Source organism: Telopea speciosissima, chromosome 8 (genome assembly GCF_018873765.1).
Source record: "Telopea speciosissima isolate NSW1024214 ecotype Mountain lineage chromosome 8, Tspe_v1, whole genome shotgun sequence".
NCBI classification, from domain to species: Eukaryota; Viridiplantae; Streptophyta; class Magnoliopsida; order Proteales; family Proteaceae; genus Telopea; species Telopea speciosissima.
In genome coordinates this window covers 8,230,764-8,258,291 of record NC_057923.1, presented here as the reverse complement: position 1 = coordinate 8,258,291, position 27,528 = coordinate 8,230,764, and the positions used below count along the sequence as shown (strand labels likewise).

The window sequence follows — 27,528 nt, the reverse complement described above, 5'->3', positions numbered from 1 at the left end:
TGTAAATTCATGAGGCATTAACAAATTGGCTCGCGAATCATATTTTTCTCATCAAAAGGACTACTTTCTCTCCTGCTCATTCACAGTCATTAGTCTACTGCAATAGAGCCACGTAACGAGGCAATGATTATGGACTGCAATGGAAGATATCAGCATGCAGGCCAATCCAATCGCCAAAGAAATGCGTAATGTAGTCATCCAAAACTGTAGCAGAACACTGCAATCCGTCACCATCAGAGACATCATTTATCTTGCTCCTTTTCACATGGTTCAGGGGATTATTTCTTCAGGAAACTTGGCTTTTCCCGAGTACACATACTGCATCTCCTCCTTCCACGTCTGCAAAATCTATAGAACATCAAAAAGGAAGCACAAATAAATACTAGCTCCTTTAACACCATTTAGCAGCTATAAAAGGTCACCTCATTTCTGAAGGAAATTCTCATGTGTGGTACATTTGTCTTACGAATATCATTTCCCTCGGGGCCTCGCTTGTAATACTTGCTCCCAAGCCAATGTGCCTGCAAAATTACAAAACAGTGGATAAAAGGAGCCAGTTGATGAATTTCCCCATTCATGGATACTAACAATATCATGAGCTGCTTGTGAGAACCACTATGTGGTCAGATAACCCAAAACATGATGAATTTGTTAAGAACAAATCAATCTATATGATTGGGGGAAAAATAGATTATGGATTTTTAGGTGCTTCTGAAATTATTCACCTCTATATTTGATTTTCAGGAAAGATGAATATTTCCAAGGATGAACAGAGTCTTGAAAAACCCCAAGGGGGTAGTAGCTCAGTTGGCAAGGACTAACACCTTACAATAAAGAGGCTGTGAGTTCCAACTCTCCTTTGGGCCTACCTATCTCCAATGAAAAAGAGAAAAAGAGAGATCTTAAGATCCTCTCTGTTTTGCTTTCAGGTTAAAATCAAGGACTTGAATGTCTAAAGAGTATTAGGTCCCACACAACTACTTGAACCCTCTTTTTCCAAGTGACTCAAGATAATATTCTAGACTGCTTATGTTTCACTGGAAAAGCCAGAAAATTGACCAATAATGATTGATGATGCACAAGAAATTATTGTTTATCAAGTTTTGCACCTTTGCTGCATGGGAAAATCCAGATTGATAGACTGAATTTCTAGCAATCTCACAGAGGTCACAAGCACTGAGCTTCCAGACCTGAAAACCACTAGCTCTGTAAGTAAGAGATGACCTCGATAGAAAACAGAGATGCTCACGAGCAAACCTTTGCTGCAACACTATATTCCTCCACAAGCGGTTCTTTGGTCAAATGTATTTGAAGAGGATCATCTGATGAGAGTGAAACATTTAAGCCACGTTGAAAGAACATTGGAAATGGATTGCGATGGTAATCCAGGAACAGGGAGTTGTTGCTCAAGGGAGACATAGATAAGCCAACCTACAATAAGAGACGAGAAGCACTTGAAGGAGAACGTCGTCAAGAAAATGTATGCTGATGCGATTACAGTGCTGTAGAAATTAAAGGTCATCTTCTGAATATACTACAAGAATGGTCCACTAACAGCACAATTGGGGAGGGACCCAGTTGATCAATCTCCCTTGTAGAATGTATCATATTCCAAAAGTCGATCTGTCTTACAGATTTTTTCAGGTGTTTACTATATTAAGCATAACAGTCCAGAAGAATGTAACAGACTGAACTATAACAACAAAACTTAGCTTGGTGGTATTTAAAACATGAGAGCTCCTGGGATACATTAAATGACATGTGACCCATCTTTTGATGGATGATGTTAGTAGACCATACTTCCCGTACACCCTATAATTAACTCACATTTCCATTAGAATTATGTAGGAAAGCATAGATTAATGCCAACCTGGCTTAGATAATACAGATACTGCAAAGCAGGGGCTTTCCTAAGATTAATCCCATGAGAAATATTATGGCATACAAGGAATGCAGCAACCAAGTGGTCAATGTCACCTGCCTGCACAATTGGAAGTAATAGTTAACCTGAATATGCTCCAAGAACTTCACGGGAAAAATCAAAAGCAAAACTTAAAATGTAAAGAATAAAGAAGTACCTCTCCACAGTGAGGCCGGAACTTGATCGTCTGCATTCCTTTAGATTCCCGAAGCTGTATACAGAGAAGAGGGGATAAAGAAACCCGGGGGGGGGGGGGGGGAGGGAGAGGGGAGCAATGTTCATATCCAAGTGTAAATAGATTTCCAGGATCTAAGAAAGGAAGAAGAAAACAAGGGCGGTTGGGTAGTATGTGTGAACTGTAACATCAAGACAAGTAAAAGTAGTGACAACCCTAATATTCTCTTGATTCTATATTTTAATTGCAATCCAATTAAAATACTCAATTTCATGGGTAGGGGCTGTCTTAGAATTGGACAAGACTCTGAAAGTGAAACATGCTACTCATACATATGGTTCTACCTGTTTTCTGTTCCTGGAAACTAACTAAAAAAGACATGGCCATATGAAGTTAACTTCCACTTCCAAATGTCAATGAATTCTTCTAGAACATTCATTTTCTATTTCCTCCATATTTTCACTCTACATTTGTGATGAATTGATGAGCAGGATATGGCAGTTTTACCAAATGGATAGTCCCATCAGATTTAAACAGATCTAATTTAATAACTCAGGATTGGAAATTAGGATGGCACAGCCTCAATTTTTGCTACCATTTTCTCATGAATTATAGTCCTTCATATAATGATAATAATGGGTAAGGTTATCAACGCTTCAACCTTAACTTTAAAGGACTCCACGTGGGTTGTGCATCCACACGGGTGGATGTTGAACAGATTGATGCAATTTTGTTGTATAGGAGATGGTTGTCAAAGCATCGGGCACGCGTTGCTTGAAGGGCAGCTTGGTCAGTGCCTTGTTTTTCCCCCTCCTCCAACTCCTAGTGTTGCCTAGATGCCGTGACAACATAAGAAGATGCTCTACAAATTCATGTGTTGTCAGTGTAGGTCCCCATACACAATTACACATTTATTACTCTATATCTTAGACCTGTTTTGACTTTTGAGGACTTGATTATCACATATTTACTTATTTACTGTCACATAAAGTCGGATAACTCTGATCGATGATTTGTAATCAGAAGAAATTTTATTTAAGAATTGGAATGTATGTCTTGAGCTGTTGACGTTGACGGAACAAGTTCTATCATATGCCTATAGACTGGATTTTAGGAAGAGGTTAATGGTAAGTTGGTTACCACTTTTATACACAAGGTTCTGGGCACAACTCTCTGACAGTATACTGAGTATTACCCTTGGAAAGACTATCTTAGGAGCCGGAGCTTGCTTTCGCATAGAGTGATTTGACTTATCCAAAATTTATGGGAATGTTAACAAATTCAGTAAACTCCTGGCATTTCCAAAAGTTACTTGATGCAGACTTCAAAGCTGAAAATAGAATCAAACAAGTGTTGAGCATGCATTTATGGCACGTGCTTTAAGGTGCACATTGGAGCAATCAGGTGAAAGAACATACTGAGGCTAATATGAAGAGCACAAATACACTTGAGGTGAGAAACAAAAGCACACATGCCTTGTGCCTTTTACACCTAGCCATGCCCCAAAGGTGCTACATAGAGATGTTATGTCATATAAAAATGATTTTAAGATTTCCATGTGGAGTTTCATGGGCTATTGGACAGGTTCAACACAAAAAGTTACCCTTCACAAAATAATAGGTCAACGACCATACTCATTTAAGTAAAAAAAAGAGCATCCCAGTGCACGAGGCTCCTACAACTGGAAGGTCTGGGAGGAGCAAATGTACACAGCTTTACCCACGCTTCGTGGCGAGGCTGTTTCCATGTTTTGAATCTGCAACCTGCTGGTTGCAATAGCGCAACTTAATCGTTGTGCCAAGGCTCGCAAGTCACAACCATACTCATTAAGTAATACATCTAAAACACTACAGCAATACATCCACACAAATCTTTTTTTTTTTAATTTAAAATTTTTGAGTATTATCATTAACCATTTTAATCTTTTCTAAGTCAGATAGATGTAATTCCTTTATGTATACTGTTAGAGATGATAATGCTATGTCATCATCTCATGAGCAGAATTTACCTCTCAAGAGGATCTCCACCGATGATAAGGCAATGACACACAATCAAGGCTGTCAAGATAGCTTTCCTACAATAGAAGATTGCTCCACACAAGAACGTGTTGGCAATGGTTATCTTAGTAAAGCTACAGCAAATGGAATAAACTATTTTGAGAAACTCTCAACAGAGCCACCACTTGTTACTGAAAATAACCAAGGGGAATCATCCTTAAATAGGACTGTATACCAAGGATTGAATATTGAGAAATATCCTTTACAGTGGATATAGGTTATCTTAACCGAACCACTCAAAGCTTTTGTGTTCTTCCTCTATCCTTCTCACTCTCTCTTTCTCTACAGTATGAGTTATAACCGCAGTAAGGTGGTGGGTTGCTCCAGAATCGGGAACCCAAATGCTTTCATGAGCAGAGGGGGGTAATCAGCCAGATTCGCAGAAGGAGGGTTGACAAATCCAGTGTGAAAGGCGTGATCAAAACGCTGTCAACAATCAACAGCCTTGTGGCCCATCTTTTGACAGATTTGGCATTGTAAACCAGCATTACCATTCCCATGTGCACCACGGTTAGAACCATGGCCAGAATTAAAGGAACCATTATGTCCAGAAGTAAAAGAACCACCATTCCCAGAATTAAAAGAGCCACCATATCTTCCACGATTAGAACCATCATACCTGCCGTGACCATTGCCACGACAGGGGCGACCTCCCCCGCGGTTCGTGGTATTGCTTGCAAAATTAGCGGTTGGAGAAGAGAAAATGGGAGCCCCCAAATCATCCTTCAAACGTAGTTCCTGGGTAAGAAGCATACCTCTGAGATCGTTGTAAGTAATAGGGGTTCCTCGAGTGGATACGGCGGTTACAAACGCCACGTATTCAGCACCTAATCCGTTGAGGATAGGGAGACAAATATCTTCATCCGCCACTGGTCTACCAGTAGCAGCAAGCTGGTCTCAAAGACTTTTAATCTGAAGGAGATACTCATGAATACTCAGACATCCACGTCGTGTCTGCTGAAGCTGGAGCCGAAGTTGCATTAAACGAGCGGAGAAAGTGGCTGCGTAAAGTCGTTCCAGACTGGTCCAGACATCAGCAGAGGTAGTGCACCCTACAACTTGGGCATGCACAGGTTCTGTAAGTGACGCTAGCAACCAACAGAGGAGCATTTGATCCTGGCGATTCTAGGTAACAAAATCTGGGTTGGTGATAGGGGTATCAGTAGAAGAAGATGACGATGTTGGGGGCATCGTAGAGGACGGACAGATGTTGGATCCATCAATAAAGCCAAACAGATCATAGCTTTTCAAAAGTGGAACAAGTTGGGATCGCCATAGCAGGTAATTGTTTTCAGAGAGCTTAATGGATATGAGATTATGGAAGGATGAAGAGGAGGTGGTTATGAGTGGAGAAGGAATGGGCGCAGTAGTAGCGGTGAGATTCCCAGTCGATCCTTGGTCTCCTGATACCATGTTAGAACTCATACTGTAGAGAAAGAGAGAGTGAGAAGGATAGAGGAAGAACACAAAAGCTTTGAGTGGTTCGGTTAAGATAACCTACATCCACTGTAAAGGATATTTCTCAATATTCAATCCTTTGGTATACAGTCCTATTTAAGGATGATTCCCCTTGGTTATTTTCAGTAACAAGTGGTGGCTCTCTTGAGAGTTTCTCAAAATAATTTATTCTATTTGCTGTAGCTTTACTAAGATAACCATTGCCAGCACGTTCTTGTGTGGAGCAATCTTCTATTGTAGGAAAGCTATCTTGACAGCCTAGAACCCAGCCTTGATTGTGTCTCATTGCCTTATCATCGGTGGAGATCTTCTTGAGAGGTAAATTCTGCTGATGAGATGATGACATAGCATTATCATCTCTAACATTTACTATGACTCTAAGTCTGTGAGTGTAATCTTTTGTGTCGCTTACCTTATTTTCAGATAATAAAAATTCAGAGTACATATATTAAATATATATAGTATTATAATTACATTACTTTCCGATAGTTTGCTGAAAATAAGATGCTTACGCAACTATGCTAACATTTTCACCTTTCCCTTAATTGTTTTTTTTATTGGGTGCATTTTTCGCCCAAAGCACTGGTAAAATTGTTTTTGTTAGTCTCTCACCTCTTAATTTTGGAGAGAATCGTGAGATGCAAATATTAATATCATATGATGTTACTTGCAGCCAATTACTATCCTGGATGTAGGAATGTTGGGAGGTTGAAACCTAAGTAAGTTGATACTTTGAAGATTGACAATGATATTTGATTAAGCAACTCTAAGTATCTACATGAATCATAGTTACAATGTAACAAATTTTTATAAGATTTTTCTTCAATATTTTCCTATTTTAAATTTTATTATTTGGACGTATGTCAGTTGACTAATTCCCTTACAATCTCAAATATCTACCATGTGACATCTTAGTTAGTGCTTTTATTTTGTGGGCATGTCCTCCATATCAATTATCCATCTGGTATAAAGCTTTGGAACAATTGTTGAAAAGTTGACTTTAGCAGGTTTGGTTTAACGACTGAAAATACAATTGTAAAAGTTTAATACATCGACCAATGGTTGAGATGGGACCCAACATTTAAATTGTGGCTAGTCCTAGAGATGTACCACACAGCTGTTTGTTTCATCAGATCCTCCACATGGCTCAAATAGTGGACATTGATGGGCCATGTGATGCAGGTCCAAGCACTAGGAGGAAGAAGAAGCCTTGACTTTGGCTGCTGTTTTTGTTTTTTGTTGGAGCCTTTTTCCCATACTTAGTTTTATTTCAAGTGTTTAATTGTCTAGGGGCAAATTAGTCTTTTACCCTTCTAATTGTTTAGTTGTTCTTTAAGTCCCCTTATCTGTTTAAGTTGTTCTTTAAGTCCCTACCCCTCCATGATTTCTAATAGGAGGGCTGACTTGTTTTGTAATTAGATTCAGACTTGGGATTTGATTTGAATCCTAATCTGAGTAGGATTTGGCATTAGCTTTGATTAATAAATACCATTATCGTGGGAGGCTCCCCCACAGTTCATTATTAAAAATTTCTGCTTCTTAGCTTTGCTGCTTTGCTGCTCTGCTGCTGATTGCTCTCTGAGTACTTGCATCCTTGTGGATCTCAAGGTGGATAGGGTGGGTGGACTCCTGCGACTCCTTGCATCGTGAAGATCAGGAGGTTTCTCTCAATTACTCAAGCTGCTGCCTTTGGAGATCTTTCAAACCAGTAAATTTGATTTTAAATTTCTGCATACACCTTCTTCCTCTCACCCTCCAACCCAAACCTCCATAATCTGTCCAGCCTTCCCCTCACTCGACCTAAGCTATAACCCCCTCCATCCACTAAACCCTAACTTCCATTAAACCTGCAATTTTTCCATTAAAACCATAGCTTGGTTTTCAAGCAACCAAGTTCCAGCCACCTGATCCCCTCCAAACTTCCATCGAACTCCTTAACCATCCCCCACTATACTCCATCCAAGTTTCAGCCTCTCATTCCTTCTCTAATCCCCTCATCACCACACACCATTAATACCCAAAACCCAGAGATTGATAGAACAATTCTGCCCTAATTTTGCAGGATTTTCATACTCATCCAAACCCTGATATTCTTATACTATAATAACCCCTTAGACCTGCCCATTAAAGCCATATAAACCTTACCACCAAAATCTAACCCTAACCCTAGTTTTGCCCTAAATTACCCAATCCTACTCCAATCGGCCAGCATTGTTAGAGATCCTGATTTACTGGTTTCTAGTGGGAGTTAATCCTATCTAGGACTACATTACCATGTAGACAACATTTTCCCTCAATGTTTATGTAAAATAAATGCTCTTGAGGCTTATGCATTTCCTTTTAGGCAAGTGGAAGTCTCATGTCACGCCTTTGGTACTTAAAATTTCCATCAAACTTAACTGGGGAATTTAGCGAGGGATACAATTTGGGGTCTGCAATCGTCAATAATAACACAAATTGGAATTACAAGCTTTCATCACTGATATCCGCCTTATCATTTATTCTGACCTTTAATGTAAATAATCAATGTTGATGGGAACAATTAACCAGCAACAAATAATATTAAATTTTCAAGTGAAAAGAAAAAAATTATGCAAACCTTGTTGAGAGTGTATAAATTGGCGTAGAAATAATATGCATAGTAAGAATATGCAGGATTAAATTCATTCGTCCATTCAGCTGGCTTGGGCATGTGCTTAGTGGGACGTCTTTCTGGTTTACTTTCATCATCCACAAGATCAAGACCAACAACCTGGATGGACAAACTACGAACTGCATTAAGTACATGCTCCAAAAAAAAAAATTAAGGAGAAATCACAATGCATATCATGTATACTTTACAGAAAAGCATCCAATATCTATCTGGGGGGGATCCCTTTAAGTCTCTGAATTTTTGCCCTTTTTTTTTTTTTTTTTTTTTTTTTTTTTTTATGTCGATAAAATCTCAACCATCGTAGAAAGCAGGAAAAAAAACCAAAGAAATGGAAAATGTGGAAATTATCGTGGTTTAGAATTATGAAAGAGGCATCTTGGCTTTGTGGGGGGGGGGGGGGGGGGCTAACTACTCAACTTGATCATAGAATTGACTTGTTCATGTTGTTGAAAGCATTATAACTGCAAGAGGTGCACAATTAAATTCGGTCTTTGGTCTTACATCTGTTCCAGACTATTTAACTTTTTTTTATTGGATGAATAAATAATTCAAGTACCAAAGGGAGAAAGGGGGGGGGGGGGAGATACAAGCAAAAGCTGACACAAGCCCTACCAAAAAGCAGGGACAAGACAATGGACCAAAGCCCAACCCAAAAAACGCACAAAGCGAAAAACAGGCCAGGCAATCCAAAGAACCAAGCCTGGCTCGAAAAAGGCCAACTAACGCGGGTCAATAGGCTCACCACTTAGAGCATAATTTCTGATATCTAAATTGAAAGGCGAATTCGACTCCGGGGCGGTCATGGAGTAAGAAAGGTAGGGACGCTTCTTAGGGAAAGGAGGGAGCGGGGGTTACGACAACGGAAAACGTGAAGAGATGGGGAGGCGGTAGAGAGGGGAAGCCAGGTAGAGTTAAGGGTTGAGAGAGAAGAGGGAACTGGCCCATTAGAATTAGATGGGCCAGCCAATGAGGAACAAGAGGTGGGCTGGGCCAGAGAGGAAAAGGATAAAGGAGAGGGAACAGGCCGGCCCATTAGAACTAGATGGGCCAGCCAAAGAGTGACAGGACTTGGGCTGGGCTACAGAGGGAATGGATAAAGGAGGGACCACAATATTGGAAGGGGGAATCAAGGAGAGAGAAGGCCTAGGGGATAAAATTCCTTTAGTCGTCGATTTGAGAAAGGAAGAGATATCGAGGTGGGAGGGGAGAGACTTTGGGGAGGTTTGCAAAGGGACGACAGGCTCGATGAGGGCAACAAGCCTAGTAGGCTCGTTAGGCACAGGGATAGTGGAGACTGGCTCAGGAAGAAGACAGGAGGCCAGCTCATTGGGGGGAGGGGTAAGCTACATCATTGCAGAGGGAGGCAACTTGGAGGAGAGAGAAGCGGTTTGAACCTGCGGTGACGGGGACCATTTGCTCAGAGGAAATAGGATGATGGGGAGAGATCGAAGCCAGGAGATTCTTCCGGCAAGTTTTCCGATGGTGGCTTCTTCTTCGGCCACGACTAGGGTTGTGCTGCGCTGCCGGAAGAGAAGCAGAGACTTCGACTGGAAGACTTTTTAGCTCCATAACAGGGTTGGGACCTTCGATAGAAGAAGGCAGAGCAGAAGAATCTTCAGTGGTGGCTTCACTCTCAATATCAAGGCAATTTCCGGTTGCATAACCAAAGACCTTGCAAGATGAGTACTACGGGTGGGGTCCAATCATAGTAAACAACCTGGTTGAAGGAGAACCCTTCGTCATCAACTATGAGGATGGAAGCTGGCAGGGGAGAGTCCGCCGGAACTTCCACAGATTCTGGCGAAGGCGAGGCAATCCTAAAGTTTTGTTCTACCATCTGAATAGAGACGAGTTCCAAGGACCGAGCCAATTACACTAAGACCCTCCTCACACCAGAAATGCAAAGGGAACCCAGGGAGAGAGATCCAGAGCGGAAAAGAATTAAGATCGAGACGATGCAACTGAAGATAGCGGTTCCATTGCCGGAGAAAGAGGGGTTTTCTTCCAACGTTCCAGCCAAAACTCTACTTTTTGTCTTCATCTTCAGCAAACTTAAAGATAAAGAAACCATTATCGAGCAGGTAGGTTTCAAAACGACCCTTTGTTTTTCATTGTTTTGAAAGAGAAACTTTAATAAGGGGGAAAGGGGGGTCAGATTACCATAAAGTGCCCCACTTGGCAATTATCCCATTTCTTAGCTTCATGAATTAGGAGATCAACTTCGTAATGGGCTGCCTTGGAGCCACTGATGAAGGTGGGAGGGACAAAGTGAAGGGGGAGGCCATCACGGGAGGGGTGGTTTTGGGATGAGAAGAGGGAGGACCAAGGTCTAGGTTTAGGGGTAGGGAGAAGGGAGGCCTTGGGTGGTGGCAGCACCACCCCAGGGTGGTCAGACATAGAGGAAAGGGTTCAGGCCATCACCGAGGGGAAAGCCAGGGAGCACAAAAAACAACATTGATCCTGCACCTTACACTTTACTTGGCCATCCAAAGAGAAGGGAAGACAATTTTATGGTTTAATGTTGACTATTTAACTTTTAGTTAAATGATAACACGAAAGCTACATTTGATGGACAAATAATAAATGGAGAGAGCACAATGTCCTGTACACAATGTGTGGCAAATTATATAATGCATGAAATATTTACCATTATGAACTCCAGTAAGAAGAATAGACTCAATCTCCTATGGAATCTTATCAATTCATATCAAGATTCTAAATTTACTAATAATCGGGCACAATAGCCTTGTCTTTGTTGTTCTGGCGCGCTAGCTCGCTCTGGAGTTGCTTGGTTGAGTAAGGCGTTTAAGCCGCTGATCTACGACCACCCTAGTTAAAGCTTTTCTTGCTGCTAGCACAACGCGTTAGTGCAGTAATTTGATTGATCCCTGAGCTCTAGCTGATCGTAGACTACCGTTGCGTGTGAGTGCGCTTAATGTAGCTTTAGATAGGCAAAGGACCTACTAGAGGCCAAATATCCAGATTTAATGAAAAAGAAACTAAGGGACTGCTGGTTCTGCAGTTGCAATAGGGCAGAATTGTAGTTTTAGGTCAAAACTAGGGATATGTGTAGGGTATTGAGGTTGGATCGTATTTAGTAATAACAGACAGGTCTAGGGGAAGCTAATGGTATAGGTTAAGTTAGGTTTGAATGAGTTTCTAAATTCCAGAAAATTAGGGTTAGGGTTTTGGGTTTTGGGAAACAGGGAAAGTAGCTAAAACTAGGGTTTAAGATGGGAATCTGGACCAGGGCTTCTGGCCGAGTGCTAGGGGCAATGGGAAGGAGGTTCAGCTGTAATATGATGTAATTCTGATGGCTGGTTAGGTCTAGACAGAATTCTAGGGCTTTCGAGGTTTTACAGAGACAATGTGGATTAGGGTTTGAGTGGGGGAATGGGGCAGAGCTTAAAGTCGTGTGTAAGGGGTACCACGTGGAGAGGGAGCTGTAGTCTGAATTTGGGTTGAATCTGATGAAGGATGAAGGCTGGCTGGAGTTAAGAAGATCTAGGGTTTTGAGGGGATTCAAATAAAATAAAAGGGGACTAATAACAGGCAGGTCTAGGGGAAGCTCATGGTATAGGTTAAGTTAGGTTTGAACAAGTTTCTAAATTTCAGAAAATTAGGGTTAGGGTTTCGGGTTTTGGGAAACAGGGAAAGTAGCTAAAACTAGGGTCTAAGATGGGAATCTGGACCAGGGCTTCTGGCTGAGTACTAGGGGCAATGGGAAGGAGGTTCGGCTGTAATATGGTGTAATTCTGATGGATGGTTAGGTCTAGACAGAATTCTAGGGCATTCGGGGTTTTACAAAGACGATGTGGATTAGGGTTTGAATGGGGAAATGGGACAGAGCTTAAAGTCGAGTGTAAGGGGTGTGGAGAGGGAGCTGTAGTCGGAATTTGGGTTGAATCTGATGAAGAATGAAGGATGAAGGCTGGCTGGAGTTAAGAAGATCTAGGGTTTTGAGGGGATTCAAATTAAATAAAAGGGGATCGATTGGGGGAGGGATTGGAGGGATAGAAACAGAAATTGAACTCAATCTTACAGCAGACTCCACTGGCAGCAAGCTTGAACAATGGAGAAGGATAGAACCACCTTCAATGGAGATCCTTCAGTTCGTCTCGATGCAAGGAGTCGTAGGAGATCCACCTATCCTTTCTACCTTGATAGAACCACAAGGATGCAAGCTCTCAAGAAGCAGCAGCAGCAACAATGGTGGCAGCACAATTCTGTCTTTTTTTTAATTCATCAACCATGGGGGAGCCTCCCACGATATTCAATATTTATAATAAAAGGCCAATGACCAAATTCTAATCTAAGCAAAACACTCCCTCACTAAATCGTGGAGGGGTGGGGACCTAATAAAACAACTTTAAAAAACTTAAAATAAAAGACCTAATTGTCCCTAACAACTTAAAATAAAAGACTTAATAACTCACTTAAATTGAGCCATGGTTTGAACCGGTTCAATTTAAGTTTACAAATAAGCTGAAAAAAAAAACTAATTATGGAAAATACTAAAATGCAAACCTAAACTACGGCTCCCAAACTAAGCCCTAATTTCAGGGCTGCTTCTTTTTCTTCTTCTTCCTTCGGGTATGGGCACTTGGTGCTGCATCAGCTCTCCCCAACTTGAAAACATTCATCTCTGATGAATGGTTGGAGGTCATGGAATGGCCATTCAAATCGGGATCATGCTTCTTAAGATTATCAGCGGGTGGCTCGAACTTGTAGGCGGATAGCAGCTCTTTGATGGGTGGGGAAGGTTGGACTTCCGACTGGGGAGCAGCCTCTTGAATCATCACATTAATGCGTCTTGTATCATTACCCAAACCTTCGTGGTAATCAGCCACATTATCATCATCGGATGGGGGATAAGCATATAGGCCCTTTTCTTCTTCATCATCGTGGGCTTCTTCCTTTTCAACCACGTTGAGGGTCTTCTTCTTGTGTGGGCGGTCCTTAGCAATATGTCCCTTTTCCTGACAGTAGAAACAAGTGTCGGGTTCATTACGTCCCATAGGAGATTTGTTTTAATCATCAACACGTGGGGAGGCAGTAGAACGAAAGGTGCTGCCTATAGAGGGACCCTGCCGTGAGGTGCTAATGCCGGTCTAACTCGGCTTGGAAGTAGAACCTAGCTGTTTACTTGAAGCCAGTTAATGTAGTCCTAGAATAGGAGATAATCCTACTAGGAGCTAGATAAAAGCAAGGTCTGGTCAAGCCTGCTGTTTGGGGCTGATTAGGGGCTGTTTTAGGGCAAAATTAGGGTTTAGGATGGGAATTTGGGAATGGGGTTTATAGGGTATTAATGGGCAGGTCTAGGGGGTCAATATGGTATAAAAAGGTTAGGGTTTGGATGAGTTTTGAAATTCTGCAATTCTGGACAGAATTGAGTTGCAGGTTTTGGGCTTTAATGGAGTTAGGGTTTATGGGATTCAAACCAAAAATAAAGGGGATCAATTGGGGGAAAGGATTTGAGGATTAGAAGAAGAATTTTGGCGTTAAACTTACTGGAGATTCCACTGGCAGCAAGCTTCGACAGTTGTGAAGGATAAAACCACCTTCGAATTTGAAGAAGATCCTCCCAGCCGTCACGGCGTAAGGAGTCAACCGGATTCCACCAGTCCCTTTCCACCTTGATAGAGCCACAAGGATGCACACTCACAAGGAGCACAGGAGCAGCAACAATGGCAGCCAACAAGCAAAAGCTTTTTTCATTAATCAAATTCGTGTACAATTCTGGCCTCCCTTACAAACTTATATAGAAGACTCAAAAATAGACTTAGACACTGAAAAGAATGGCCTAATCCTATCCCTAACCTATTAGGTAATTTAAATTGACTAGGAAACTAAAATACTAAAGGAAATAGACTCAAAACATAGTTGGACTTATAGAGTCCTAATCCAGCCCAACTTACATCACATGACCACTTAAATTGTCACATGACCACTCAACCAAGTCACATGATCACTTAAATTGAACCAATTGGATGCAACCAATTTGAACCGGTTCAATTAGAAAACATAAAAATAAACTAAGTATTGGGCTAAACCCGTATGCAACCTATGTACCCCTAGTTTAGGCTCATTAAAGTGACCTAATACATAGAAAACCCTTGGGAACAAAGGCCCAACATGTATATAACCCAACCCTAGGCCTATTTCTAAAGAAATAAGCCAATATCTATGATGAACCTGCATCACCAGTAGCTCCTCCTCTTTCAAGGCCTTCTCAAAGCAATCCTGGATGTCTGTAACTTCGACCACACCAATTGCTTTGTTTATCTCACTTGTCAAACCCAACATGAATTGTGAAAGCATCTGGATGCCCTCCTCTCTAATGCCAGTGTGAGAAGAAAGGGCATCAAATTTCTTCATGTACTCAGATATAGTCATAATCCCTTGGCGTAGGGAGCTGAATTGATCCTGTAACTGAGACCTGAAGTGCCTTGGCAAGTACTACTTACTCAAGTTGTATTTCATGTCCTCCTAAGCACGGGGTGCAGTCCCGTCAAAGTCTATCTCCCTTTCAGTGGTGCTCTACCACTCACGTGCTGGTCCAACAAGTTTAGTACGGACTAGCTTCATCTTCCTCTCTTTAGACAGATCATACCAGTCAAAGTAATCGTCCAGGGCAGCAAGCTAGTCATAAAATACCTAAGGGTCATGATCACTATCGAATTCTTTCAATTTAAGTTTCACCTTCTGATTGTCAGTGTGCCGGTTAAGACCTTGGTCTCCAGTGAAGAAGGATCACATGTACTCCTCAAAAGTAGGTTGGCGACCTCTGTGTCTATCCCGATCTTCTCTATCTCCGTCTCTGTAGCCTCTGTTTCGATCTCTGTATTTCCGGAAGGCTCACGGGTACCTCTGGTTCTGTCCCGACGATCTCTGTAATGGTCTCTATCATCTCTATCATCTCTGAGTCTATCCCTGTGATCTCTGGATCCATCTCTGTGACCCCTGTAACCATCTCTGGGATCCCCATCTCTGTCAGGTAGCATCTGTACCACCGAATTGAGTTGGTACCTGTCTTCATCTATGGGTAAATTACTGTTTCTGCCAGGGGTGACTCTCTGTTCTTCCAATTGTTGCAATCTAGCCATGATTGCATCAGCTGTAGCCTTCTGGGGATCAGTTGCAGCCCTTTGTTCAGCAGCAAGCTTCTGAAACAGTTCTAACATTGCAGCCATAGGATCGGTTGGTGGATTCAATATTGGATTGCCATGCTGATCCATGGCTCTGATACCACTTAATGTAGCTCTAGATAGGCAAAGGACCTACTAGAGGCCAAATATCCAGGATTTAACGAAAAAGGAACCAAGGGGCTGCTGGTTCTGCAGTTGCAATAGGGCAAAATTGAAGTTTTAGGTCAAAACTAGGGTTATGTGTAGGGTATTGAGGTTGGATCTTATTTAGTAATAAGAGGCAGGTCTAGGGGAAGCTAATGGTATAGGTTAAGTTAGGTTTGAATGAGTTTCCAAATTCCAGATAAAAATGGGTTAGGGCTTTGGGTTTTGGGAAACAAGGAAAGTAGCTAAAACTAGGATTTAAGATGGGAATCTAGACTAGGGCTTCTGGCTGAGTGCTAGGGGCAATGGGAAGGAGGTTCGGCTGTAATACGGTGTAATTCTGATGGCTGGTTAGGTCTAGACAGAATTCTAGGGCTTTCGGGATTTTACAGAGACAATGTGGATTAGGGTTTGAGTGGGCGAATGGGGCAGAGCTTAAAGTCAAGTGTAACGGGGTGTGGAGAGGGAGCTGTAGTCTGAATTTGGGTTGAATCTGATGAAGAATGAAGGATGAAGGCTGGCTGGAGTTAAGAAGATCTAGGGTTTTGAGGGGATTCAATAAAATAAAAGGGGATCGATTGGGGGAGGGATTGGAAGGTTATAAACAGAAATTGAACTCAATCTTACAGCAGATTCCACTGGCAGCAAGCTGGAACAATGGAGAAAGATAGAACCACCTTCAATGGAGATTCTCCCGATCATCTCGATGCAAGGAGTCGTAGGAGATCCACCTACCCTTTCCACCTTGATAGAACCACAAGGATGCAAGCTCTCAAGGAGCAGCAGCAGCAGCATTGGCGGCAGTACAATTCTGCCTTTTTTTTAATTCATCAACTGTGGGGAGCCTCCCATGATATTCAATATTTATAATAAAAGGCCAATGGCCAAATCCTAATCTAAGCAAAACACTTTCTCACTAAATTGTGGAGGGGTGGGGACCTAATAAAACAACTTAAACAAACTTAAAATAAAAAGACCTAATTGTCCCTAACAACTTAAAATAAAAGACTTGGAATCGTCTTTACATATATTGGTCTGGCATCTTTGGGCTTCCTCAATCAGTTATTAAATCTTTGGAGTCTCTCATGGCCTCTTTTCTTTGGAAGGGCAATGAATCTGCTAGATTCCTTCATCCTATCAGCTGGGCAGCTATGTGTCTCCCAAAAAAAGGAGGAGGGCTTGGTATTCGTAGAATAAAAGAAGTGAACTTTGCGGGTATCATCAAGCTCATTTGGAAGATAGCCTCGAAGCAGAAAAGTATATGGGTTGACTGGTTATATTCAGGTCTGCTTCGCCAAGACTCCATCTGGACTGCTTCAGCCTTATCCGATGCCTCTTGGGTCTGGCGTAAGATCCTTGCTAGTCGTCATCTGGTCCTTCAAGTCATTCGCTCCAGCATTGGTGACGGGCTTTCCTCATACTTGTGGTTGGACCACTGGCATCCCATGGGAATTCTAGTCCACTTGGTCACCCCGAGAACCATTTATGCTTCAGGTCTCAACAGGCTTTCCTTAGTGGCTGATATCATTGACCAAGCTGGCTGGGCTCCTCCTCCTTCCTCCACCTCCCTAGATATCATCGGGAATGAGCTTCATACCATTACCAGAAGGCCTGCTCCTAGAGGTAACGTGTTACTTGGAAGACCAACAACTTTTGCTCCTTCTCATCCAAGGCTGCCTGGAATCTCATTCGGCTGCATGGCCCGCTGGCCCCGTGGCGCAAGCTCCTTTGGTTCAAGCATCACATCCCTCGGCATTGCTTCACTGCCTGGAGAATTTTTAACAAATGCTTACCAACTCAGTCTTTCCTTCGGTCCAGACAGATCATAGTCTCTCCTGCTTGCTGCCTCTGTTGGAACAACACCGAAGACTTGGATCATCTCTTCTTCGATTGCCCTGCTGCCGCTGCCATCTGGAAAGGAATCTTGTCCAAGTGCTGGCCTGCCCGTAGAAGAATCCTCCCTGTCTCAAGGGAATGGATCTGGATTGACATGACCTTCGCCCGACAATTCTATTTGCGACTCAATCGGCAAATTAGCTTTTTGTGCTTCTCTCAACCACATTTGGATGGAGCGCAATATCAGGAAATGGACCTCCAACTCTCGCTCTTATCAGAAGATTTGGGATTCCATCTCTTTCGAAATTAAAGCAAAGCTATCACTAGCTCCTCCCTCTTGTTGTTCTAACACCCCAAGGAACAGGCTCATTGTTGATTCTTGGGGCCTCTCAAATGTTTCTTTTGTTGCTTCTGCCGACTCCTAGCTAAGCTAGGGCCTGGCTTTTTATTTTTCTTTCTTTCCCTCGGGGTCCCCTGTTTCCTTTTTCCTTTTTGGTAATGAAATTCTTATTCACCCCAAAAAAAAAACTTAATAAAATCACTTAAAATGAACCATGGTTTGAACCGGTTCAATTTAAGTTTACAAATTAGCTGAAATAAAAACCAAGTATGGAAAATACTAAAATGCAAACCTAAACTACGGCTCCCAAACTAAGCCCTAATTTCAGGGCTTCTTCTTCCTCTTCTCTTCTTTTTCCTTCGGGTGTGGGCACTTGGTGCTGCATCAGCGCTAGTGCACTCTGGCTTTCGAGCCTCCGCTGCTCGGTAATGCGTGTAGTGGAATAGAACCCAGGCTATTCTGCAAGAAGCAAAGCTTTAAGATAACCACATAGACATTAAAATCCAAAGATGATCTTTGTGCAGAGATAGCAATTTTGACAAGTCCCACAGACACCAGGCAGAAAAAGATGGAGGCTCTGGGAAGGATGAATACAGTATTGTCAAACCTCCAAACATGCTGTTGGATGGTTGGTTACAGTGAAGAGGTTTCTTCTTTTGGGAAAAGGTGTGAATTGGAGATTGAATCCCTGCTTTTTGGCTTCCAAATATAGGACCAGTTTGTGGGAGTCGGAACTCGAAGTTGACTACTTGAGCATTATTAGGTGGACAGTGGTGGCTACTGGCTAGCTACTGGAGATTTGAAGAATTCTGAGACAAATCTCAGAGTTGCAGGGGAAAAGAAGAGAATAGCATAAGAATAAAGGAAGAAAGAGGAGGGGGGGGGGGGGGAGAATGCACACAACCAGCCACGCAGGCACTCAATAACTCACTATTCAATTCATCCTTCAATCTGTGTTCTAATTGCACGATTACATGGTATAAATAAAAGAAATCAGATCACTCATATTCTAACTCTAAAACTGGAATATAATAGAACTCTACTACTAGCTAGCCTATTCAAAGTAAAAAAAAGACTAAAAGATAAATCCAAATAAATAAATGGACTAAATAAATAGACTACTAATATCCTACTTGACCCAAGACTCAAATTAGAACCTGTTCATCTCCCTCTGGATACCCAAACAGGTTTGGGTCAGTCTAAGGTAGTACACCTGCATCAATTCCCCCGGTGTTGAGAAAAACTCACCCACGAGTTATGTAGAACGGTATAAATAAAAGCTCATGAGCGAGGGCAATCGGCTCCTTGTCTGTAACCTGAAGAAAATCCAAAATATGAAGCTTTGGGGTTGCATACATGGCTGGAAAATCATGGGGAAGAATGAACTCAAGGTGAGGAATGATTTTCACTTCACTGGTTTCCGTCGCCAGGCTTGTATTTGGAATTGCTATAGGCCCACAAATACGAGGATACTCAAATCAAGGGGTTAATGGAAAATCCCGTAATTAGGTGAAGTTTATGATAATAATGGCAGAATTGTGGCAGAATTGTAATTATGGGGAGTGCAACTATAACCACACAAGAAAAGGGTCATGTGTAGGTGGGAGGGCAAACTTGGAAGCTAAAGAAAAAAATAGGACAAAATAGAAATAACGGGCACTAGCGGGATATAAAAGGTAAATAATTTTTTTAAACACACTGACGCTAACGTGGATGGCATAGGGAGGGGGTAATTCTGAAAAAAAACTTAAAACTTAAAAAGTAGGACATAAATGGGGAGGCACTATGGGAAAAATGGGGTTGAATAGGGAACTTATTGTATTGGAGGGGCAGTTTAGGAAAAAAATATTAAAGAATAGAGATAAAGGGGAATCAGGGAAAGGGATGCAATCAGCCAAATGGGTGGAGGGCCAGCTAGGAGAAGGGAAGAATTCTGAGATGAATCTCAGAGTTGCAGGGGAAAGAAGGAAATAGCATAAGAGAACGCACATAACCAGCCATGCAGGCACTCAATAACTTACTATTCAATTCATTCTTCAATCTGTGTTCTAATAGCACGATTACATGGTATAAATAAAAGAAATCAAAACACTCCTATTCTAACTCTAAAACTGGAATATAATAGAACTCTACCACTAGCTAGCCTATTCAAAATAAAACAAAAAACTAAAAGATAAATCTAAATAAATAAATGGACTAAATAAATAGACTACTAATATACTACTTGACCAAAGACTCAAATTGGACCCAGTTCCTCTTTGACTGGATACCCAAATGGGTTTGGTTTGGTCCAAGGTAGTGCACCTGCATCAAGATTGGCTAATATGGTTTAGGATAATAGAAATTTGTTGAGAGATGACACTGATCTTTTCCAACATGGCAGATTTTCCTGCTGAAAATGGTGGTAGATACTGCATACTAGACAGATTTTGAGCATTACAGAATCCGTTGATCTGTAATCATTAGTTCTTGCTTGATGCAACACATAAAGTTTATATAAAGAAAAAGGGCGGGGGGGGGGGGGGGGAAGAAAGGGAAATCACCATCAAATGAAAGATTATTAAACTTTATGGTGGAAAAAGAAATGAGCACAACTAGTGGGGCAAGGTGGTCTAGCAGATACAACCCCACAGGTGTGAAGCAGCACATCAGCAGTCATCCTTTCTTTTCTTTTTTTTCGGTCAAAAACATCAGCAGTCATCCAATCAAAACATTTGCCGAGCTAAATTTTAAAATATCAATGTTCTGAACCTGGCCCCACATGGATGGTCGGACATTTGGCTCATCACTCCCAAAGTGAATGGGTCTATGCGTCTAGCATATAACAGTGTTTGTTTCAGAGACTATATTGAATAGGACTGTTTAACGATCAAACCTGCTCAGTCAAGGGTGCAAGATGATTTGCCAGATCTCATGGATTTCAAGATCTGAGCGAGTAAAAACTCAAATAAATAACTAAAAAAAGTTTGTTTTTGAGTGAGGATCATAGTTGTAAAGGCGTCTTGATCGCCTAGGCGGGCGCAAGGTTTTAGGTCTCGGTTTCGCCACTGGTTTTGCCAGGCCACGAAACCGAGATCTCGGCGAGATCATGTATTTTTTTTCTGAACTCGATGGTAGGTTTTGGTGGCCATATAGTATAGAGTCTGAAACTTGACATTCCCCCTATTTTAGGTCTTCTAAACACGGTGGAACGCCTTAGTTTTTACAAATTCAAACCCAAACTGTTACTTTGACTACGGACCCTAAGTCGGTAGCCTACAAGTTTAGATCATGTCTCCATGAAAAATATAGTTTTTAAATGAATAGTTACCTTAGATTCTTGAGATGCAGCTTGGAGGAGATTAGCAGCTTCAATCTTTAATGAATCAAGCTTTTATGAGGTGTTGGAGGTGTGATTTGCCAAAAGAAATGAAAAAAATGACCCAAAGATGGAGTTTCCCCCTTCACAGAGGCGAGACAGGCGAGAGCGAGTCGAGATCTCGTCGAGTTATGGTATATTATGAGCTTTCTGGTTCTACCGAGTCGAACCAAAACGAGAAATAGCTCGAGATCTTTGCGAGATAATGACATATTTGTGTATCGCATGGCGTTTTGTCTCGAGATCCTACAAGATCGAGTTAAAAGCGAGATCTCGCCGAGATCTTGAACTATGGGCGGGTGTTTTGTTGGTATCGCCTTGTGTCCAGGCTCTCCTCCAAGGCCTTGGGTCGCTAGATGCCATGACAACTATGGTGATGATGCCCAATATAGAACTCTGGCCTCCTCACTGGTGACAGTGACAGTCATGGTTCATTGTCCTGACTCCTGACAATGGTGACGCACAATAACAACTACGGTGAGGATGCCCAATATAGAACTCTGACCTCCTCACTGGTGACGGTGACAGTCATGGTTCAGTCTTTTTTTATTTTTGGATGAATAACTATATTACCTTACTTTGGGGGGGGGGGGGCAGGGAGAAAAGGGGGGGGGGGAATGTCCAAAGAAGGAGGAGAGAAAAAGGGGGGGGGGAGAAATGAACAACCAACCCAGCCTACGTAAAGGAGGGGGAACGCAAAATAGACAAATCTAGACCCTAAAAGACAACAATATGCCTGTTCCTTGGGGAATCCAAAACCCGACCCAGACGGCCGCAACTGATCTTAGAAGAAACGTCAAAGAAGATGGCTTTCCAAATCAAGTCAAAAGATCGAGAGTTCGAAGTCCATCTCCTAAAGTTCCGCTCCATCCAGATATGATAGATAGCAGCACAAAAGACCAGCTTGCCGATAGTGCCACAGACCGAATTCCCTAGAAAAGCTTTATTCAACCAGAGCCATTCCCGATCAAAGTCCAAGTGTCTCCTACTTCTGGCCAAATGGAGGTAATAGCTTTTTTCCAGATGGTAGAGGAGAAGGGGCAAGCAAAGAAAAGGTGAGCTGTGTCCTCACTACCATTCCAACAGAGGGCGCAGGAAGGGGAAACAGGGAAATTGCGGTGTAACAGGAAGGCTTAGGTAGGGAGGCAAAGTCTTAAGGATCTCCAGGCGATGAAACTGTGACGAGGGATATGGCCCTTGAACTAGATAATCTTGTGCCAGGGGACAGTAGGGCTGGGGTCTCTAACAAAATTCCAGGCTGATCTAGAGGAGAAAATACCGGTGAGGGAGGGGAGCCAAATAACCTTATCAACTAAGGTGGGGAGGGGATGGGATGGGAGGGGAGGGAAGGGGGGGGAGAGACTACCAAGAGAATAGAGGGGTTGAGAGGAAGGGGAGGGGTCCAGGAACCAGAGGCAATGAGGCTGGAAAGGGGAGAGGCTTTTGGGAGACCAGAAGAGTAAACCGTCCTAGGCCCGAGGAGATTGTAGAGGATCCCGAGGGGGTGCCAAGGGTCGAGCCAGAGGGAGATGGAAGAGCCATCAACAATGAAGGTAGAAGTGCCACAGAGGGCGAGAGGCCGAAGAAGGAGGATTTTGCTCTAGATCCAGGAGCAGTCTGTGGGAATCTTGCAGTCCAAATGGAATCCGATTTAAGAAGATGAGAGTAAACCCAATTTACCCAGATGGACTCCTGACGGGAAGAGATTTTCCAAATAAGCTTAAGGATGCCCGCAGTGTTGGAATCGCGAATGCGACGGATGCCTAGGCCTCCTTTGGATTTGGGGAGGCAGATGGATTTCCAGCTAGAAGGATGGAGGAATTTGGAAGAATCAGAACCTTTCCAGAGGAAGGCACAGAAGAGACACTCCATTGCCTTGATGGTGGCTTTGGGGATACCGAAGATGTCACTCCAATAGATATAAGAGGCTTGGAGGACCGATTTGATATATTCCAGTCTGCCAGCATAGGATAGGAGTTTACCCTTCCAAAGCTGAAGCCTCTTGCGAATATTGTCAAGCATGGGAGGCTGGGAGCGCAGTGGTGGCTGGAGAACCTTGCAGGGATAAGGGAGAGGCCAAGGTATTTAACAGGGAGGGAGCCAATGGAAAACCCCGTTAGGTGCAGGAGAGAATCTTTAACCGACTCGGGGATGCCAGTGAGGAAGATTTTGGATTTGAGGAGATTGATGCAGAGACCCGAAAGAGATTCAAAGAGGTGGAGGGAGTCCATGATGGCAGAGATAGAGGAAGGGGTAGCCTTTGGGAAGATCATCAGATCGTTTGCAAAGGCCAGATGGATGAGATTTGTGTGCTTGCATTTGGGAATAGGGGAGATGAGGTGAAGATCCGTTTTGGATTGAAGGCTTCTAGAGAGGACTTCCAGAGCCAGGGAGAACAGGAAGGGCGACTGAGGGCAGCCTTGACGGATGCCCACTTTGGAATGAAAGAAGCCGGCTGGGGAGCCGTTGACGAGGACAAAGTAGGGGAGGAGAGCCATTGTGTGCAAATGTCATCTTTAATCTTTGGTGCAATTTCTTCTTTCTTCTTCCATTGTCACTTTTTTCAATCAAGTTCTTCTTCATTTTTTCAATCTTCTCTCCAATAGATTTTCTATTTTTCTTATTTCCCTGCTTTCTTGTTCCACTGCAATGCAATTGTCGTTAGAAAGCTTGAAGTGCATCTCTACCCTTCCATTTTTCCTCTTCCCCCATTTCTGGTTTCACTCCAACCCCTTTCTTGTCTGTGTCCGACCACCCTTACCCCCATGATGCAGGTTCATCATAGAAATTGGCTTATTTCTTTAAAAATAGGCCTAGGGTTGGGTTATATACATGTTGAGCCTTTGTTCCCAAGGGTTTTCTATGTATTAAGCCACTTTAATGAGCCTAAACTAGGGGTACATAGGTTGCATACGGGATTAGCCCAATACTTAGTTTATTTTTATGTTTTTTTAATTGAACCGGTTCAAATTGGTTGCATCCAATTGGTTCAATTTAAGTGATCATGTGACTTGGTTAAGTGGTCATGTGATGTAAGTTGGGCTGAATTAGGACTCTATAAGTCCAGCAATGTTTTGAGTCTATTTCTTTTAGTATTTTAGCTTCCTAGTTAGTTTAAGTTACCTAATAGGTTAAGGATTGGGTTAGGCCTTTCCTTTTTAGTGTAGGAGTCTAATTTTTAGTCTTTTATATAAGGTTGTAAGGGGGCCAAGTATGGAATACGAATTTGATTAATAAAATCAGCTTTATGCATGCTGCCTTTGTTGCTGTTGTTGCTCCTTGAGAGTGTTGCATCCTTGTGGGTTTATCAAGGTGGAAGGGATTGGTGGATCTCCAATCGACTCCTTGCATCGTGAAGATCGGGAGGGCTGCTACTTATCTCCTTGCATAGTGAAGATAGGGAGACCCCATTGTTCATCTTCAAAACTGCTGCCATTGAAGATCTCTTCAAATCTAGTAAGTTTGAATCTGAACTTTGTTTAAACCTTCTTCTCCTTTTTTTTTTTTTGGATGAATAACAATTTAAATTACGAAGAAAGGAGAAGGAATACAAGCCTGAGGGCAAACAACCGAAGCTAGAGCCTAGCTAGGGCATAAAAAGGAAAGAGGGAGGCCCCAGGAGACAACAATGAGCCTGTTCCTTGGGGTATCCATAACACTAGAGAGGGGAAGGGAGCTAACTTTAGATGAGACATAAAAAAAGATAGCATTCCAAATCTTGTCGAAAGAGCGGGATTTGGACGTCCATCTTCTAAGATTGCGTTCCATCCAAATGTGGGAGATGGCAGCACAAACGGCAAGCTTGCCAACAGAATCACAAATCGTCTTCCCTCCGAATGTCATATCAATCCAAACCCATTCTTTGTAGAGAGGAAGGGGGCTACGGCGGTTAGGTCAGCAATGCCAGAGAACACGGGTCCAAATGGAGGAGGCAAAGGGGCAAGAGAAGAACAGATGACCTGCATCTTCAATGCCATTCCAACAGACAACCCTAACCTAAACCTTCTTCTCCTTACTCCTACCCTAACTAGGATTCCTGCATAACTTCAAATCTGTCCATTAGTTTCAAACCAAACTTTCAGCATACATCCCTTACATCATTATTAACACTAGATCCAGGTTTCATCAAACCTCCACCACCCTAAACCCTAGAATCCCCTACTCCTACCTCCATTAGGAATTGTCTCCAATAACCTTATCTTGTTGTCCAACTCATCTAACCAATTTCCATTCACTCAAACATCATAAATCCTATACCATTAGACTTCCTTACATCTGCCTATCATTACCATATAAGACAACCCTAACCTAAACCTAACTTAACCCTAATTTTGACCTAAAATTCAATTCTGCCCAAAATTGCAGAATTTCAAAACTCATCCAAACCCTAACCTTTTTATACCATAATAGCCCTCTAGACCTGCCCATTATTACCCTATAAACCCCTTTCCCAATATCCAACCCTAATCCTAGTTTTGCCCTAAATTACTAAACCCTAACCCAATCGGCCAGCCTTTGTGTGTGTGACCCCATTACCCTGGTTCCTAGCATTACCCCACCTTATTCTCATCTCTGTTTTGGCACTAGCAAACTTTCAGTGCCTCTCTGCAGTTTCATTTTCCCCTCCAATAATGTTTTTCCTTCCCCCAATTCGAGCCCTCCCCCCTTCTTCTCTATGCCCAACCATCTTTATCCCCAACTCATCTCTGTTTTGGTATTTTGAAGATGCGATCAAAATCATTTTTTCATTGTCTACTGAATTTCTTATCTTCTTCCGTGTAATTTTTTCCTTCTATAGAATACTGCTCTTGTTCAGTATTAATTGAAAAGTTCCTGAAGCTGTTGCATATGTAGTCTCTTATCAGATTGAGAAGATCTGTAACAAGATGGATTATTTTCGGGGCATCCAAGGTATCGTACATCTGATCCAGACAAGAAATAGGAATTATGGTGAGCCATCCTTGGAGAAACCATCAATTATTTATTTTTAAATAGAGCTCTCTGTATTAGACTCTTCCCCTGTTTCTTGCTTGCAATAAAATTTCCAGCTTTTTCAGTATTGTTTTTATTTGTTTATGATTTATTTATTATATCATGGATTTATTCATTTGAACCAGATGGTTGAATCAGTGAACCACAACCCATCATCTTTCAGGTCATCAAATGAGTCGGGTTTCAGAATATTGCTTCATAAATGTGATGGGTCCACATAAGATTCTTTCTGTAACAGAAGGGTGAGCGTGTTATCCTCCCTTTTTATTTGTTGACAAAGCACAGCTAATGTATTCTCCAAATGCCCATTAAAAAAACAAAAAAGAGTCCAGTCTAAGTGATAAACCACTCTAGATGTGGCATGCCTGAACAGGATCTGTTTTGCAGTTGAAGGGTGAAAATGAAGTTTATAACTTAATAAATTCATCTAGATTAATCACAGTATGGGTGGCCGTGATGCATTAAACAGAAAAACACAAAGTCAAAGTATATGGATAGCCTCAGGTTAAAATATCAGAAAGATGCAAAAATGAGGAGGGGATACACAATAAGCACTCAATAATTGCAGCACAGACAGTGTGTAAACTATGCAGACAAACGTAAGGATGTATTGCCAAAAGAAAGAATGCAAACCATATGAAGCAAAGCAAAATTGTTATTCAATCATAAATTTGTGTCGTATTTAAGGTTTGCACCCCCGAAGAAGTGTTAACAGATGGACAAACCTGCTTGAGGAAAACATGTAGCTGAGGATGAGAACTTGGGTCAACTGTGACTTCAAAAAGTGGAATGAAGACATTATCTAAAATATTCTGAAAGGATGTCACAATTCCCATTTTCCGGTAGATATTGTATAATCGTGGTAGCTGAAACACAGTAGTAAAAATGAAATTGGAGTAGGTTCATAAAATTAGTTGAAAACAATTGAGTCTATGGAAACCTATAAAGCAAGTAATGGAAAGACTAAAAGAAGCAAATAGACTTGTTTACATTTTACACAAATGCAATCTGATGATACTTAGTAGTGGCAAGACAAAAATTAATTGAATCATTAAGTCAAAAGTTCAAAACCTGTCAATCATTGGATCCGAACTTTTGCATCAAGTCAAAAGTTCCTGTAACTTACAGTTCTTTTCCATTCAAGAGTACATCATTTATAATCAATCCCACAAAGAAGAAACCTTTTTATCTAAATAAAGGGCAAAGTATATCTGGTTGACCTGACTAGATAAGCTTATTTGGTCACATGAGATGTTGGCTGGGCCCAACTTTTTTGGATAGATAGACCCCTAAGTCCCTACTCACATGTCAAGTCTCAGCCCATACGGAGTTTTCCAAGTGGCAAAATAGATCCCTAACATTATAGGACTATGGAAGAGTGCACAGTAATGGCTGGAGTTTGTAAGTGTGCATTGACATACATGGGAATGCATGCCAATACACGGG

At 42.0% G+C, this 27,528-nt stretch overlaps 1 protein-coding gene across 2 annotated transcripts in view; it reads right to left on the bottom strand.

The window, feature by feature from the left end:
• Positions 1-263: 263 nt before the first annotated feature.
• LOC122671601 (probable AMP deaminase) overlaps positions 264-27,528 on the bottom strand; it is a 60,546-nt gene continuing 33,281 nt past the window's right edge. For both annotated transcript variants that reach the window (XM_043868914.1, XM_043868915.1), the window contains exons 12-19: positions 26,808-26,948; positions 8,211-8,363; positions 2,079-2,132; positions 1,871-1,981; positions 1,258-1,431; positions 1,110-1,190; positions 423-521; positions 264-339 (exon numbers count right to left, since the gene is read on the bottom strand). In XM_043868914.1, coding sequence (XP_043724849.1) covers positions 271-339; positions 423-521; positions 1,110-1,190; positions 1,258-1,431; positions 1,871-1,981; positions 2,079-2,132; positions 8,211-8,363; positions 26,808-26,948 — 882 coding nt within the window. In that variant the 3' untranslated portion in view covers positions 264-270. The remainder of the gene's footprint in view (positions 340-422; positions 522-1,109; positions 1,191-1,257; positions 1,432-1,870; positions 1,982-2,078; positions 2,133-8,210; positions 8,364-26,807; positions 26,949-27,528) is intronic.